We start from the raw sequence: 18220 nt of genomic DNA on the forward strand, positions 1-18220 counted from the left end.
GGAGGACTTAGACAAACAACTCCCCACAGCTGATGCTCCCAGACGACTCGCCGTGTTGTTTCATGACAGATGACTCATCTATCGTGTGCCCAGTTGACTGTTGTTCTACTTCCAATATGCCGTTTTAATGTGAAGAGTAATTGGGTTGTGAGGTATTGAATCCACTTGTTACCTATAAAAAACAATCTGTGTCTGAGGAAATATGGCTCTGAAGCTTGATACAAATTACCAATGAGCTCACATACTGTACAATTGAGGTGTTGTTGTTTTTTTTTTTATATGAATTGGGATGACGGAAGTTTGTTTCATTTTGAAATGGTGGCGTAGCTGTAAATCATTTATTCTGCCTGTGGAATGAACACTCGGCCGTGTTTGTGTGTGTGTGTATGTGTACTGTACAGTATGTGTGTGTTTGTGTGCATGCTGGCCTGTGTTTACCTGTGCTTCAGGGATGCTTGTAGATAAATGGCCAATTGGTATTGACTTCAATTTAGAAAATGCTGCCTTACACTGTTCTCTCTGCAAAACGACGCCGGTCTCAGGGAGGGAAAATCCAGGACTGCTCTGCCAAAAGGAAATGTATTATAGCGGGTCACTGGCTCAAGTTTAGGGGATTGACTACCTCCCCACCTACCCACATACACGCACACACACACAAACACAAAGCAGAGAGCGGTCCTTGTCATGACAGACCTTCTGATGTGTGTTGAGAGCACTGGGGCCGTGCTGTCATTGATGAAACGTAGCAGTGACAGAGCGACTTAAGAGTGACGGCTGCCGACCGATCGAAGGCGGGCCACGGGCGGATATGTCACAGCAAGTTTGGACCCGCCATCGCCTCCCTTTTTACCCGGCCGGCCGGGTTTGGCTTGTATAATTCAACTCATTTTGTTGTTTACAAGCTTGGGCAGTCCTGGCAGCGGCCCAGGCGTAAATGGATGAAAAACAATAGGTGGAGATTGTGCTCTGACAGCTTCCATAAGCCAAACATGCACTTAGATCTCACAGAGACTTGGATTTAGCTCACCACGGGGTTTGGCTTCTCAACAGGATGGTTGCAAACGGTCTGTTCACAGAGTGAGATGTAGCACCATCAATGGTGCGATGTAACAAAAGTACAGGTACTTTGGTACAGCCAATCGGGGGGCAAATAGAGGGAAAATGAGCACAATCACACCCAAGGATAAGTTAGTCTTGAATGAACCTAAGATTTAAATAATGTTATTGAAAAACAAGAAAGTATGGAATTTAACACATGCTAAATTCATTTAGATAATTCTGAGAAATTTTTTTTTTTAGCCAGACCTTGAAGTTCTACAAACATAATTTTACCCATTTTAAACAATAATCGACTCAGTCTGAACATGTTGAAAAGTTAGTACTGTACACAATGAATGGCATGGCAAACTCTATGATATTTTTTCTTTTCTTTTTTTAATATGGCTTTTAATGTATCTAAGTTTGGAAAAGAGCTCTTTATATAGAGGATTCATTTTACTTGGTTTGACAGTATCGCGATTGGCCAGCTTTTCAGCTGTTGTTCATGCATTCACTGGCCGTGATGTCACTCAGCCTTGTATGGACACATTTGCCATTACAGTTGTAAGCTGATCTGCAGCTTTCTATAACCACATTATATCATTTTTTTCAATCATACTAACATCTTAATATTACTTCAAGTTTACACAATGTTTTATCCTCTTTAAATTGAACTATATGGCCACAATAGCTGGTACACACACACACACACACACACACACACACACACACAGCATCACTTCCCAAGAACATTGACAAAGTCCCTTTTTAGTGCTGCCTGTTGGCACAGTAACTCAGGGCTAAAGAAGTCACACGCTGGCAGAATATTAATAATGGCAAGCCAATCAGGTTGCTGGATGGGGAGGGGGCCAGATATTTGCATGAGAGGTGAGGGAGTCCAACGAACACACTAGCTCTCATACATCACCAGCATAGTGGGATGAGTGGTTGGGTCTCTCCGAAACATATATTTCAAAATGTTTTTTTTTTTCATTCATTTTTTTTTTATTGTAAATGGTTCAATTATTGGCGGCACGGTGGCCGACTGGTTAGAGCGTCAGTCTCACAGTTCTGAGGACCCGGGTTTAATCCCCAGCCCCGCCTGTGTGGAGTTTGCATGTTCTCCCCATGCCTGCGTGGGTTTTCTCCGGGCACTCCGGTTTCCTTCCACATCCCAAAAACATGCATTAATTGGAGACTCTAAATTGCCCATAGGTGTGAATGTGAGTACGGATGGTTGTTTGTTTGATTATTATGAGTGGGAAAGGTTGTAGTTTAATTCAACTCATTATTTGATTCCATGCAATGAACCCCTGTGATTCACCACAGGTCTTCAAAATAGCTAAAAGGTTAAAAAAAAAAAAAAAAAAAAAAGCACATTTTAACATGAGTCAGGGTTTAGTCTTGCAAGCAAAAGTCTTCCGACAAAGGTCACCCAAATCAAAAGCAACTCTGTCTTTGGGCCCAGGAAGCGAGGGCGTGTCGACCTCGCCGAAATCAATCATAGCGCTAATGAGATACACAAATATAAATAACTGGCTATTAACTGGGAGCAACCAGACGTGAAGACGAAAAATGGATAAATACATGGTGGCAACCTGTTGGAACTAATTCCTTTAGGAGGAAGGGGGTGGAGGTTTACTGTAATAATGTTTACCTTTAATAATTATTGTTATCAGCATCCCCTTCATCCCTAAAAGTGGATAATACTCTTTTTAAACAATAGGATTATGAAGTAATACGGTATAATCTGAAATTGAGTTAATGGTGTTTCGAGAGCTATTAAAGCAACATTCAGAAATCGTTGGGTTATTTGCTCCCTGGTTCCCCCTACTGTTGTGAGTGACTACAAATACTGCCATTTATATTTTATGAGGTTCTATTGCAACTGGCTGATTGTTAGTTCGTTATTAGATGTGCAATTATGTGTAAAGGCACATGTCGGGCAAAACCCTCCAGATAATTGCCTGGTCGGTCGAGGCAGAATGCTTACAGCAACAGCCGCACTTCGCTCATCCCCACCTCACACCCAAGCAGAAGAGGAGGTGGGGAGGAGGGCGGAGAAGTGGCACTAAAACAGGCCAAAATCCAGGAAGCAGGATGAGTATTTTACAAGGGGAAATATGTATATTTATTAAACATTGTATTGCTAAAGTTCTCAAGCGATCTTCAACACTTTATATTGGTTAACAATCTATAAAAAATAACAGCCCTGACTGACCAACGGTATCGATTTGTGAAAAACTTTTAAATTGACCAAAGCTCTCCTGATGACATGATTCACTTGACACAATTTCACAAGGGAACTGACCATTAGTGATGAAATATGAAATTGACCATATTTGGACATACAAGTTTTCCGCCCATCAGCAATGATACGTGGAGATTACCCTAATTTAAATCAAAAGCAAGGAAGAGTCAGCTCAGGCCAACTAAACACCACGTAACCTTTAATATTTAGATCATTTATGCATGATTGTTTACTTCTGGGTTGTCGTTGACCAGTGTTGACGTTATTTACATGCACTTTGACATCTGCACATTAGGGTTGTTTCATGTGTTCCGTCAGTGTAAAGACAGTTACTGTATTTGTCATTTGTGACTTGGAATATATATATTGAAATACACAGTTAAAATAAATATATAATATATATATATATGTATATATGTATATATATATATATATATATCACACATAGTCACGAAATTGGAATTGACAAAATAAAAAATCAGGCCACAGGGGCTGCTCTGGTGTAACCATAGCAATGGCAGTAATGCTATTCTCCATATTACAAGCAAGTGTACCATACACACTACTCTGAAGATGTTGATTGAATTACTACATATTGTAGCTCTAATCAGGCTCTCTGGTAAGAAATCACAGCAACTGTCGCTTACTTCCAGATGGCCAACATGAGAGGCGTGGGATTAGGATCTGAGCCCATTCATTGACCATTTGTGTTGCTACAACCAAGTCACTGTCTGCTCAGTGAAGTGCAATCAATGCGATCCATTGAGCTGCGTGGTTTCTCATAAGAATTGTTTGTCTGACGAGAGGTGACTTTTGGACAATGGATTGATAAAACAAAAAAGGCTTAGCTGTCGGGTTGTGTGAGGAGGATTAGAACAACAACACAACATGGGTTGTGATTGATAAATTGATTGATGGATGAACAAGTTTGGTTCCTTGCACATTTTGTATTGAGTCTGTCACTCTTATCTGGTGGATTTTGTCTCTTTTGGTGATTCCCACATTGCTAATTCACACGCATGTTGTATTTCCACTGGTCACCAGAAGTGTCTATCGAACACGGTCCACACCGTATATTTATTCCACCCGGTGTTAAAACCTAAAAAGAACATCAACAGGAGACTTGTGACTGTCTGTTTTTTCAGAGGAAGCCATTAATAATAACAAAATAAAGCAGAAATATTCATAGCCTGGCAAAATGTTCAGTTAAAATTAATTTGTTTGTTTTATTGTTTGCTGAAAATGACACAAATAGAAGGGGAAAAAAACAGTAAATTGTCTATGATTAAAAATATAAAAATTTCCTTCAGCTCCACCTGACCCTCAACAAGATAAGCAGTTTAGAAAATGGATGGATATGTATGTTAGCAAGTTTAGAGTCTTTTGGCTCCTTGTTTTCTGTTAAAAATTACACATTCCACAAATACTTTAACTCCAATTTAACTTCAAATTTGTCCAGGGTACAAATCATTTTTGACTTTAATATATTTACATTTTCAGTCTACAACATGCACATAGAACGCTGATTGAGAGACATTATTTACATTTCTGGTAGTAAATTGCACACGGTTTCTTTGGTGGAATAGCAGCTTGTCATTGTCATCAACAATGTTATAGAGTATTCCCTTTGATGGTGCTGTTCTATCCCCTCTGATCTGTGTGTAACTTCTCGTATTATTCCTGGTAATCTGCAAAGGTTGAATCAAAGGCAGCTGATCAGAACAGAAGAAGCACAAAGAGGTCTCGTCTGTGATAGCTACCAAAAATCTAATAGCCGTCAAGCTGTGCTTTGTGGTTCCCCCAGTGAGCGGCGTGAGATCGGTCAGCCCGCAGAGAGGCAGTGGGTATATTCCTGGCATGAGTCAACCCTCCTCAGACTGCGGGTCGATGGTGCTGATTGAGCCAGGACAGCAAATAAATCACCTCCTGCCATCCTAAAATGGCGGACTCGTGATTGGGAAGGAAAGGGAGCCGTGAGCGAGGGTTAATGAATATGGGCCGCATCGATCAGCTTCCACCGAGCTCCTTTCCTCTCTCGCCGTGCACTCCTGTATGCTGCTCCAGCACTTTACTGCGAGCCCCCCGCGCACGACGCGGGCTGCCGGGTGGCCAGGGAGACATCCAATAGGAGCTAAGGCAGGACAGCGGCTAATAACAGCCGCTAATTAGATCAGTCGTTGCAGCTGCATTGACGAAGCAGCAACTAACAGTAACTAATGTCGTTCGGGGGTCCTGGCGGCAATGCTGCAGGAGATTGTGATTGTCGGAGCTAACTTTACCAGCGTAGCACTATTCTTCCCGAGTATTGATGCTTATGTTTTCAATAGCACATGCGTTTGTCCCGGCGACAGCTGGGTCAGCAAGATAGGCCGCTCTCTCTATGCATTGTACCCTAAATGATTTTACAAAGAATAGTTCCGGCCAGTCATCAAAATTTATGGCAGAGTCTGTAAAAGTTACTAGAGGATGTAAAATTATGGAGCAATTCTTGAAAGAGCAGCGAACCGGTCAAGCGTGACTGAGAATGACTGATAGCTGTCTGTATTACCATAGTGTGGACTTTCTATAGCAATAGCCGCTGCACAAACTAAATGATTCTGTCCTAACATTGAACATATGGTAAGAAGTATTCAGACTGACCAATAAAGCAGAAAATAGTATTTCAAACTGGCTTATATTTGGTAAATGATCCGCTTCCGCCTCACAGTTCTGAGGTTGGCGGGTCGAATCTGTGCTCCCATGCGCTCTGTGTGCTTGCGTGGGTTTTCTCCAGGTACTCCTGCTTATTCACACATTCCAAGAACATGGATATTAGGTTCAGTGAAGACTCTGAATTGTCTGCGAGTTTGAATTTTTGTTTGTCTGTTTGTGTCTTGCGATTGTCTGGCGACCAGTCCCAGGTGTACCCTGCCGCTCGCCCGAAGACAGCTGGGATAGGCTCCAGTTCCCCCACAAATCTAATGAGGATAAGCGCTATAGAAAATGGAAGGACTTTTTAATGGCTTTTATACAAATGCAGTAGTTGGGTCCCTGGAGTGTCTGCCTACACATCAAGTGTGAAATTACACATTAATTTCTTTTTTACATTGCCACCACAGCCAGGAAAAATAAACAAACAAACAAACAAAAACAAAAAAAACATGAAATTCACCTCGGTGAAATCATACAAAAGAACTGCAAAGTGACATAAAGCCAAATATCCAGTAACATTCGATTGTGACTCTTGAACTTTTTCAGGAGTCTCCTCTTATTCAGGAGTCTCCTCTTGGACCAACTCCAGTTAAACAAAAATGGCTGCAAAACAAAGACGTACCGTATTTTCAGGACCATAACGCGCACCGTATTAAAAGGCACAGTCTCAGTTACGGGGTCTAATTCTGTATTTAACACATACGCATAAGGAGTCAGTCTCGTTGCCGTGCGGCTCCTCAGAAATGATGGCCGCTTTTACGAAAGCTCGAACAAGAGTACAAGCAGACACGTTAGCCCAAGCATCCACAATCCATTCACAAATTGTGGCGTAACTCGCCCGGCGTTGCCGCCTAGTCTTAGTAAAGCTGTGTTCGCCATCTGTCATCCATGGCTCCCACGCTGCTCACAACTTCACTTTGAACGCCCTGTTTACACGGATGTCCAGCGGTTCGTCAAGCCTCCCGGAATGATGGTAAGCTCCGAGTTATTGCACTCAGTCGAATGGTGACTGTAGAGACGCTTCTCCCGGCTGTTCTTTGCTCATTAATCCATTGCTCGAGTTGGTCTTCCAACTCAGGCCACCTCGCCTTGTTTGCGCGTTTTGTTTTTCTTTTTTTTCCGCGGGAACTCAGCTTCGTCTTCTTGACTTGGCGAAGCTCGTTTTCCTGCTTTTCTCCACTTGCGAACCATGGATTCATTGATCTTGAATTCTCTCGCGGCTGCGGCGGCTCGATTCCCATGTTCCTCCGCGTAACTAATAGCTTGCAGTTTAAACTGTGCTTCGTAAGGATGTCTCTTTGTAGGTGCCATTTTCGGGGGTCCTTAGCCAAACCGATGCACATAGCGGAACTATATGCCTACTGGGGGCGTTTCTTTACAGCCTCCTCTGTCACGTTCACCCTTTACATCCGCCTTCCTCTATATAAGGAGCGTGTCGGCAGGAAGTTCTCCCAGTCAGTCAAGCGGAGCGCTCATTAAAGTCACACAACAATATTTCCAGATTTTGGAACTCGGTGCACACATGAGGCGCACCACATCATAAGGCGGCCCATCCATTTTGGAGAAAATGGAAGACTTTTAAGTGCGCCTTATGGTTGTGAAAATACGGTACTCGCATTAGCACACTCCACATTAGAGGGAGATGTGATGAGCAGTGGCTCATCTGCATGGAACAAGAACCGGCTGCTTTGAATAGGGCTGTTAAGAGAGGGTAGCAAGGGTACAGTACTGTGATATATACAGTAGATACAGTACCACAGACAGACAGCCAAAACAAAATCAGAATCAGCCGTAGCCTTCCACGGCTAGGAATTTGTCTCCGGTAATTGGAGCCGCTCTAGTAGGACAACAGACAGTCAATTGACAGAGAAGACTTTTGAGACATAAAGACATTGACAAAAAAACAGTCACTGACCAATAACGGGTTGCTAGTTATCTGGTAATTCCGGTACATAATTTTTTTTTTGTTCAACTTTCTCCCATCTATTCTGTCGCGTTTGTCGTCAGCGTCAGCGCCGGCTCCTTTCTGGCTTTGATTGCGCCACCACTGTAAACATGGCATTGCCGTAAACATCCGTGCGGCTCCTCGAGCTCGGCTATCAGATGCCGCCTTCTGCCGTATCGACATCGGCTCAATCCCTTTCTTACTGTTTTTTTTTTTGTTTGCTTGTTTTTGTTATCTGTTTTGTGTAAAGGGTCATTGGATATCCTGAAAAATGCTTTATAAATTTTATGTCATTATTATTTTCATGGCGGCACGGTGGACGACTGGTTAGAGCGTCAGCCTCACAGTTCTGAAGACCCAGGTTCAATCCCCGGCCCCGCCTGTGTGGAGTTTGCATGTTCTCCCCGTGCCTGCGTGGGTTTTCTCTGGGCACTCCGGTTTCCTCCCACATCCCAAAAACATGCATTCATTGGAGACTCTAAATTGCCCGTAGGCATGACTGTGAGTGCGAATGGTTGTTTGTTTGTATGTGCCCTAGGATTGGCTGGCATCCAGTTCAGGGTGTAGCCCGCCTCCTGCCCGATGACAGCTGGGATAGGCTCCAGCACGCCCGCGACCCTAGTGAGGAGAAGCGGCTCAGAAAATGGATGGATGGATTATTATTTTCATCATTATTATTATTATTTTCTTCTTTGAAATACAGAGGATACCTTGTTAATTCTCAAATGAAAATAAATAAATACTCAATAGAAAAAAGTGTGACTTTGAATTATGAAACATATTTGCTTTATGGACAAGCTACTGGAAAAGCGTGTGAGCTATTGTCAAGGGATAGCTTCACTGCTGTCAGACGCCGATTAATTGAAAGCACACAGAAAATGAGTTGGAGCGATAACCCACCAAACTGGTTGGAATGGCTTTTTGAAGCACACCACAAATTTGTTTGAATTATTAATCTCCCTGAATTGACACACCCTCACACATAATGCAATGTCAGACTACAAAGTAATTCTACAAGTATATAACTGCTTTAATAGTGACTGTATCAATTTCCAGCACGCCATAACTCTTCGCATGATCCCATTCACACTTTCCAAGTAGGAAATGGACTCCAGCTGCGACTGCTCATCTCTCTCCAACAGTCCAACTATGGATCCGTGACTGATAGCCAAAAGAGAGAGTGAGAAAGAACAATACTGCGGTAAACAGAAGACGACTGGGAAGGGGGGCATAAGCGCAGCAGGCGGGAAAAGTCATACATTCAGTGTGCTAACTGACCTTTCCGTGCTCATGCCCCCTGTAATACTATTAGCACTGCAGCGACAACCATGGACCATCAATTACATGGCTAAACGTGCCTTTACCTCCTTAACTAACAGTTATCTCTCCTTGCCTCGCGTCACCTGCTGTCAAACTGCCCCCACCCTCACTCTTATCTTTTATGGAAAATATTTAAATCCTCTTCAAGTCCATATTTGTTACCTCCAATGGCACAGTTGTTTGTACAGCCTATTTTCATCTGTCAATCATCTTTTTGTTTTGTTTGCTTTGCACCCCTCTGAAAGTTACTCTTTGATTTTATCAAACAAATATTGAATTCCCTTTGTTGCTCATATAATTGTATTTCCCATGAATAATGTCAGGCAACAAAGGGTAGTCGCCATTGTTTTATAATTCAAAGGCATTGTCTCGTTGTCTGTAAAAAAAGGGATTTATAATAACGACTGCACACCTTATTTTTCTTGGTAATAGAGTCTTTGCATCCAGCCTGATTTGGAGCATGTTTGGAACATTATTTACTTGGTTTTACTGGTTGTATTCTGTAGACATGTTTTATTATAGTGTCTATAGTTCATATTTTCATGGTTTTCTGTTCTTATGGCTGCCCCTGTTTTATTCCAAAGCAAATTCAACATATTTTTTTATCGGTAATTCTTACTATATCTGCTTTTTGGTTTAACACATCTTTTTTTAGTTATATTGATGGGCCAAAAGCATCTCATTGCTTCTTTTATGGATTGTGCCCGCGGTTTCTGTTGTCTCCTGTCTTCTGTCTGTTGTGATATGTTTGCAGACGTCTCCTGTTGTGATCGAATGAATGTAAGTGCAGCGATGTTGCGGCGTCCAAAACAAATTTCCCTCAGGGATAATAAAGTTCATCCTATCCTTTGTACACTAGCTGTGAACCCGAGACAGCTTGGCACATATAGCTGCAGCATATACGTACAGTGACAACTTTCAAATCAAATGCGATCAACACAGGAGCTGCATCAGAAATGTTACAATAATGCTCAGTTTTGATTGACAGAACCTATTTCATTTGATATTTTCTTTATTAATTGCGGTTGTTTACAACTCCACCGTATTATAGTGGGAAGTATCACACTGTATATTTACCGTAAATCGATTAAAAAACAAACATTCATTTGATTTTATGAAGTAATCGATTAAATCATTCTCATTAATTATATGTATAATTATTAACCAACTATTAGAAACAGAGTTAGCAAGTATAGTTTGGTCATTTAGATGAATATACTGTCATGTGAGTCGCATTGTTGGTGATTTTTTTAAAATTATTATAAAGCCTCCATACCCATTCTTGAAAATGGTCAATTTACATTGTCATGCCATAGCTTGCAATGTTCGTATGTTATGAATTTTCTTTTACGCTTTATAAAGTGACAGCTCAACTCTTCCGACCGTTTCCTCAACTTTCTCTCTTTGAGAAAGCTATGAATGCTTACCTCCTTTTTTGCACTCCGTCCTGATTGGAAATTGCACCCAAAAGCGGCGCAGTATGGCATTTCTAACTCTTTTGCTGACAATAAAAGTTGTTCGCAAGTGGCTAGCTTAGCTCTGCAGAGAGTAGCAACGAAACAATTTTACAACAGCCATTTTACGTCCTCATTCCCAGAATGCTTTGCGCACGCTAAAACATGGTGGCGACAGTGTATCATATTATGGTCTAAACCAAATAGTTCTTTTTAACTTATAGGAATACATTACAAATATATACCACTGTATTTCAGTAGTAGAGATCAGTAGTTGTAAAATTAAATGTATTTGTCATTTCAATTGGAGCTCACTTTAAACGCGGTGTTTGCTGTTGTTTTTTTTCCTTCATTTTTTTAAACCCCCCACGCTCAAGGAAGAACAACCTATCAGAGACAGAAGGCGTGACCCACGAGGTGTCAATCATTTGCCGTTCACACTCATAGCCGGTCACCCCCAGTTGCACTCCCGCATCCTTCCGCTGACCTATTCGCTTGTGCTTCAGGAGCTTTCTGCAACTATTTTGGAATAGCCACACAAAAAAAAAAAAACAACAACAGAAAAAAACTAATCACTGGGAGTAAGATTATCAAGCACATGCAGAGCAACAGTACCTCAAGCAGCTGAGAATATTCCGAAGCAACACAGAACTAGCAACATTTCTGCTTGACAAGTGCATTTATCACTTCTTTTTGATTTTTTTATTGTCTCCTGACCAATATTACATAACGTTTGCGCAATTATCATCACGCATCGCTAACATCGGGTTGTTTACAGTGCTGATAATACTCGCTTGGTAATGCTAGCGCTGCTATTTTGGTGAAGCTGGATAGCATTTTTCTGTTACTATTGATTACAAATACATACTTTGATAATCGCATGTCATTATGAACGCCCATGGCTTTGGCCAGACCTGAGCAGTGTGGTGATTAGTGAAGTGAGGCTACATTCAAATCTTGCTAGCGGTATTAAAACTGCAAACTCCCCTTTAATATTAATACCACGTATCATTATACTACAGAAAATGTTGCTTTGCTATATTATAAACTCTGGGCTATGATAAATTAGCACTGATACCATTCCTACCCCACACATGGTCCAATGTGGGGAAAAGGGCATAAATCTCCCAATAACACACTGTATTTATATCATTCCCATCAATCAAGTGGTAATTAAAGGTGGAAGTGACTGGGTTACATTTATAATGTTGGCCATGTGTAGCGTTGAGCCAAATTCCCAGCAGCAAAAGAAAAAAAAGGGATGTGGTGCATGTGTGTGAATATGATCATTAACCAGAGGGAGGCTCCTTCATCTCCTGCATTCAAATGACGCTTATAATCTCACTGGTGTCTTTTTACTCCTCAATCCCTCATTGTGCCTTTCTGTCTATGTAGAGACGCCCTCATAATTCATAGAGTAACTCCTTTTATGGTAGACTCTACAGGCTCATTTCACCTCCAGGGCTTAACAAATGTATTAGAACCTCCATCCACCCATTTTCTATCACGCTTCTGCTGGAGCCTATCGCAGCTGACTCGAGGCGAGAAGTAGGCTACACCCCGCACTGGTCGCCAGTCCATCGCAGGGCACATATCGACAAACAACCTTTCTCACCCACGTCGACAATTATGGACTAGTTGCCAGAAATGGATAAGGCCACCTGTTAAAAAATCGGGACGAGATCATCGACCATCATCTGGCAATTTAATGCGGACTGTTTTTATTTCAGTTAGTTGTCGGTGTTTGCCCGTTTTGTACACCCGTCCATCCATTTTCTATTGCACTTCTTCTCATTAGGGTGACCTTTGACCCTGGACTGGTGGCCAGCCAATTATACATCGAGGCAAACAACCATTCAGACAAACATTCACACCTGTGGATGAATTAGAGTCTTCAATTACCTGACATATATAATTTTGGATCAACATGCAGTAGAGGCTGATGTGATATTCGAACACAAAACCTCTTGGCTGTGAGGCAGACCTGCCAACCACTAGTACACTGTGATGAATTTAAACCAAATTCACAGCTTTTTTTTCTGTTCAATACGAGAAAATAATTAAGAAACAGCAATGTGCCAATTTTATGAAAAAAAATCATGGAAAACAATAATTACACTGGGTTACACATTTTTTTGTAGGTTGTCTATGTTTTTTCAACTGATTTAGAATAATTTTGAATTGCTGAATCTGAAAATGACATCTGTATCACTTGCCTAGGTCAGGCTTTTATGACAAGTTGTTAACAGTTTATTAATCAAATTTTACAAACTTCGCTTACTGTAAATTGAATAGTAGACATTGATACGAGTAAGTACATGCAAATTGAATGTTTCATCATCATTTTTCAAACTTCAGGGCATGAACCTCCATTTATTTGAATCCCTAAAGCAAAAATACATGTACATGTAAATACAAATTTAAGAGAAATGTGGACATAGTTAAAAAAGCCAAAACCAATGTGATACTTGTATTCAGCACATCAGAATTGTTCTAAATCAGCTGCATAAATCTTAGACAATACATTTGTTGTTTACCAGCATTAAAAATAACATTTAGGGTAAAGAGCTTCTCCATGCTGGTATATTAACAAATACAGAAACATAAATACATTATTCTGGTAATCAATGTAGTGCATTTAGGATGTAGACAGAGCATTACATTGTGTTCCATTCTAATACTATATATTTGTATTTCACCAAGGTCCACATCCTCCTGTTCAGCCCCATCTCTCGCCCTCTTCTTTTCCCTCTTTCTTCCATCTCCTTTCGCTCACCATGTCTCTCTCATCTTTGGAAGCGATAACAGTGTGCTTTCATCTTCCTCCTCCCTGAAGAGAAGACTGCCCAACAGAGCCAGAGCAGCCGAGTCAGCATTTCTGGCCTATGTGATGTCACGAAATCAACCCCCCCGCTCCCAACACCACCCCCCACCCCCTCCACCCGACACCCCAACCTCGACCCAACACACACAAGCGCACCCATTGCATTTCAAAATAAGAACGAATACTTTTGGAGGCAGTGGGTGGTACATGTGCTCTGCAACATGTAGTGGGAAAACACTGGCGCACTGCTGCAGAGAGACACCACTCGACCCTGAGTGCAACCTTTCCCTCTGCTTCAGGAGGACTTGGGTTTTTGCTTTTAGCCCAGTTTGAAAGAAGAGACGCGGTAGGAGGAGGAGGAGCTCGGCACAGGTAAATGAAGGCGGGAAGAAAGGCATGTGAGGAGGGGGTACATGGAGGGGTGCGCTCGAACGTGTTAAAACACAGAAAGACTGCATCAAACCCAGCGCACTGCTCTCCGGCAGCCTGAGCAGCTGAGAGGAGTGCGTCAGCAGTACATTCACGTTCCTACTGAAGGACAAAGGGAGGGGGCAGAGCAAGCATCTTAGTTGTCTGCAACACACATGGAGGAGAAGAAGGAGGGGAGAGGAAAAAAGGAGAGAGATTGGAGCATAAGAAGAGAAGACTGGGATTAGGATGCCGCTGCCGCCCGCTTGCGTGTGACGGTGGTCTGGCTGCCTTGTTGAGCGCTTGCATGCCGCCGCCTCCTCCTCTTCCTCCTCTCCATCTCCCTCCCGTATTCTCTCCTATGCGCACTCTATCTTCCCCTTGCTCTTGATCTGTCACTAGTTCTCTCTCTCTCTCTCTCTCTCTCTCTCTCTCTCCCTTTCACTGTTCTAGTCGGGCTACTGCAGCAGTCCACCAGCCAGCCAGCCGCACACATGGCCAACTGACACAACTTACTACCTCAGCCAGCCCCGGTGGAGGAAAACTATCAACTAAGCAAGACGACCACAGGAGACAAGCTTAAAGGAGAAACGGCGAACCAAGGGACGAGTCCTCAATCGCCGTTTTTCGGATACGGAGCTGACTTTGTCACAATTCCATCCTGTCTTTCTTTCTTTCTTTTTTTTGCGGGGGGGAGGGGGGGCTCTTGAGGACAGGAGCGCTCTCGCTTTCTCGCGCACTCTTCAACAGCCTTTTGCCAAGCTCCGGCAGTGCAGCGCATCCCCCTTCTACAACCTACCCCCCACCCTTGCACCACCACCACCACCTTCTTTCCCACCACCACCACCACCACCCGCTCCCTCAGTACGAATAGATGGATTACTGCTAACTGTGCACAGGGCAGCCTGCAGCTGCTCTGACCGGGGCCAGCCCGACGCTGGGAGGAAGCAAGAGGAGCGCAGAGGAAAAGAAGAGGAAGAGAGGAGGAGGAGGAGGAGGAGGAGGAGGAGGAGGAGGAGGGGAGGATGATTGTGCCCGGAGTTCTTTAGCCTTTTTCTGTCTCTCAGTCTCTGTCACAACAGGGCTAATCACCAGCCGAGCAGCCCTTGGCAAAGTCACACTGAGGGAGGTCTCGCCACCAAACAAGGCAACCAGCGTTTATCAGGAGACGGCCGGACTCTGATTTTATTTTTTGACTTTTTTATCTCCTAACTCGATGGAAAGCCACAGTGGATCAGTTTTGCATCTGAGAGATTTGGGCCTGGTAGGGTGAGCTGGAGCAACAGAGATCCACGTACCTGGCAAGCCTGTTTGACCTTACCTGTGCTCCGATAGTGTGTAGTCCTCACGACCAGGAGCCATTTTGTACCCTCAGTCAATCAAGGGGCACCTGCACGTTCACGCTGAGAGGCAAAACAAGACGAGTGAATCCTGCCACACTAACCCATGGAAGGACTCTATAAATCCAGAAAACGAAAACGATTTCCACACTAATGAGGTAAGTCTTTATTGTTCCTATTGAGCTTCTTTAGCCTTTTTTCCCTCTTCAGCTTCTTCCTTGTCCTAATCTCTCTTCACCTCTCTCTTATTTCTGCTTCTGGCGCATTCCATTTTGATGCAGCATCTTCCTGCACTGTCGATGGAACCCGGGAGCCTCAAGTTGCTCCGGCCAGGCTAGGGTGATCCGTCCTCTGGTGTGTGCCGTCTCCCCCCACCATGCAGAATAATGTGCCCTCCACATCATGAGTCCGTTGGGCCAGGTTAGTGTGCAGCCTACCTGGAACACAGCCCTGCTTGCCGTGCTCTCCCTCATGGTACCTGCCCTCAGTATGTGCCAGTCCAGCAGCACAACACTGGGCTCAGCCAGCTCGCAGAACTGTCCGGGCATGTGCTCATGCACCAACCAGCTCAGCAAGGTGGTGTGCACCCGCAGAGGCCTGGTTCGGGTTCCTCCTAACATCCCAGGCAACACCAGGTACCTTAACCTGATGGAAAACAGCATAGAGACCATACAGGCTGACACCTTCAGACACCTGCATCATTTGGAGGTGCTGCAGTTGGGCAGGAATGCTATCAGGCAGATTGAAGTAGGGGCCTTCAATGGCCTGACCAGTCTTAACACTTTGGAGCTGTTTGACAATAGGCTGACGGTCATACCCAGTGGAGCTTTTGAGTACTTGTCAAAGTTAAGAGAATTGTGGTTGAGAAACAATCCCATTGAGAGCATCCCATCTTACGCCTTCAATCGCGTCCCCTCTCTAATGAGGCTAGATCTCGGAGAACTGAGAAAGTTGGAGTACATCTCCGACGGGGCATTCGAGGGTCTTCAGAACCTCAAGTACCTCAATTTGGGCATGTGCAACCTGAGAGAGTTCCCCAATCTCTCGCCCCTTGTGGGTTTGGAGGAGCTTGAAATATCAGAGAATGTTTTCCCTGAACTTAAACCTGTAGCCTTCCTCGGGCTCAAGAATTTACATAAACTGTGGATTATGAACTCCGCCATCACCACCATTGAGAGGAATGCATTTGATGACATCACAGCTTTGGTGGAATTGAATTTGGCTCATAATAATCTGTCATCTCTCCCCCACAACCTCTTCACACATCTGCACTACTTAGTGGAGCTACATCTGCACCACAACCCTTGGAAATGTGACTGTGATGTAGTGTGGCTCTCCTGGTGGCTCAGAGAGTACATTCCCACCAATTCTACCTGCTGTGGACGCTGCCACACCCCAGGCCATATGAAGGGAAGATACCTGGTGGAGGTGGACCAGACCACGTTTCAGTGCTCTGCACCATTCATTCTCGACGCTCCGAGAGATCTGAACATCTCGGCGGCAAGGGTGGCGGAACTGAAGTGTCGCACAGCTGCCATGAGCTCCGTTAGATGGCTTCTGCCCAGCGGGACAGTACTGACACACGGCTCGGTTCACCCACAGATATCTGTTCTTAATGACGGAACCCTAAACTTCTCCAATGTTCTGCCGTCAGACATAGGGGTCTACACTTGCATGGTGAGCAACATGGCAGGGAATTCAAACGCCTCAGCCTACCTTAATGTCAGCAATGCCGAACTCAATACGTCTACAAATCTGTCCTATTTCACCACTGTAACCGTGGAGGTATTAGAGCCGACGGTGGAAGAAACCCCGAAACCTAAGCCAACACCCCCTGCTTCGCCTTCTGTCTTCAAACCTGTCTTCATCTCCACGCCTACTGTGCTGTTCCAAAACACACAAACCCCAAGGCAGGTGTCGATCCCCACTGCCAGGATCCCCAGCGGGCCTGCTGCTAGCCTGGATGAGGTCATGAAAACCACCAAAATCATAATTGGCTGTTTCGTCGCTGTGACCTTATTGGCAGCGGCCATGTTGATTGCGTTCTATAAGTTGCGTAAGCGGCATCAACAGAGGAGCACAGTGGCCGCAGCCAGGACCATAGAGATCATACAAATGGAGGAGGAAGTTCCTTCAGTTCCGCCCACTTCTGGATCTAGCTGCTCGGAGGAGACGGAGTTGGTATTGCCTACGTTAGTGGAACACAACAGCAACACCTTTAAGCCTGGCTACGTGTCGTCGTCTCGCCAAGGGGCCTACGCAGCCCATTGGACCCAGAACAACACTCTGCATTGTTCAGCCAGACAGCATCACAGCCACATCAGCACCATAGCGGATCCTTATATCATTAAGACTACTCATGGAAAAGAGAAGGTTCAAGAGACCCAAATCTGAATAATGTTCTCCCGGGATTTGTCTCTTGACTCTGCCCAAACCTTTTGACCATGTCGTAGAATGCACAAAGAAAAAGAAATGGTACCTTGCTTTTTGTACAGAAGTAGAGACACTTCTTGTTTCTTGTACATGCCTATACATAAGTATATCACTTAAGAGAATACAAATCTATATATCTATATACGTACATGACACTATCAGGCAGTGGTGAGACATGCAGATTCTCTTTGAAAAGAAAGAAATTTGACACTATTTTCTAATAACAGGTGACCTCTGTTTAAAGATTGCTTTTAGTGATTAAGGGTGGTACTCCCGAGTGCGGGAAAGGAGGTTTTTGGAGCATATTTAGGATGCGGTAAAAGATGAATCTTTACATATGGTTTCTGTGAGCTCCACTTTTACTGTGCCAAATATGATATGCAATAAACCGGCATTTCCCGACAAAGGAGAAAAAGAAAAAAAACAAAGGGACACACAAGTCATATGTGGCTAGATTTGAACATTTGTGTAAGGATATCAGTGTGATGGCACAGATCGAGCGTGCACTGTTCAGTA

General features: G+C 43.7%; 1 protein-coding gene across 1 annotated transcript; it reads left to right on the forward strand.

Moving 5' to 3' along the window:
- Window positions 1-14988: 14988 nt before the first annotated feature.
- On the forward strand, window positions 14989-18165 carry lrrc4.2 (leucine rich repeat containing 4.2). The gene is made up of 2 exons (XM_061676688.1): window positions 14989-15429; window positions 15553-18165. The coding sequence occupies exon 2, from the start codon at window positions 15674-15676 to the stop codon at window positions 17663-17665; it is 1992 nt and encodes a 663-aa protein (XP_061532672.1). The 5' UTR covers window positions 14989-15429; window positions 15553-15673; the 3' UTR covers window positions 17666-18165.
- Window positions 18166-18220: the final 55 nt, after the last annotated feature.

The sequence above is a fragment of the Phycodurus eques genome, chromosome 5, assembly GCF_024500275.1.
Source record: "Phycodurus eques isolate BA_2022a chromosome 5, UOR_Pequ_1.1, whole genome shotgun sequence".
NCBI lineage: Eukaryota > Metazoa > Chordata > Actinopteri > Syngnathiformes > Syngnathidae > Phycodurus > Phycodurus eques.

Excerpts from the sequence above, each read along its gene's own strand:
- lrrc4.2 (XM_061676688.1), top strand. The coding sequence starts at position 15,674 with ATGAGTCCGTTGGGCCAGGTTAGTGTGCAGCCTACCTGGAACACAGCC.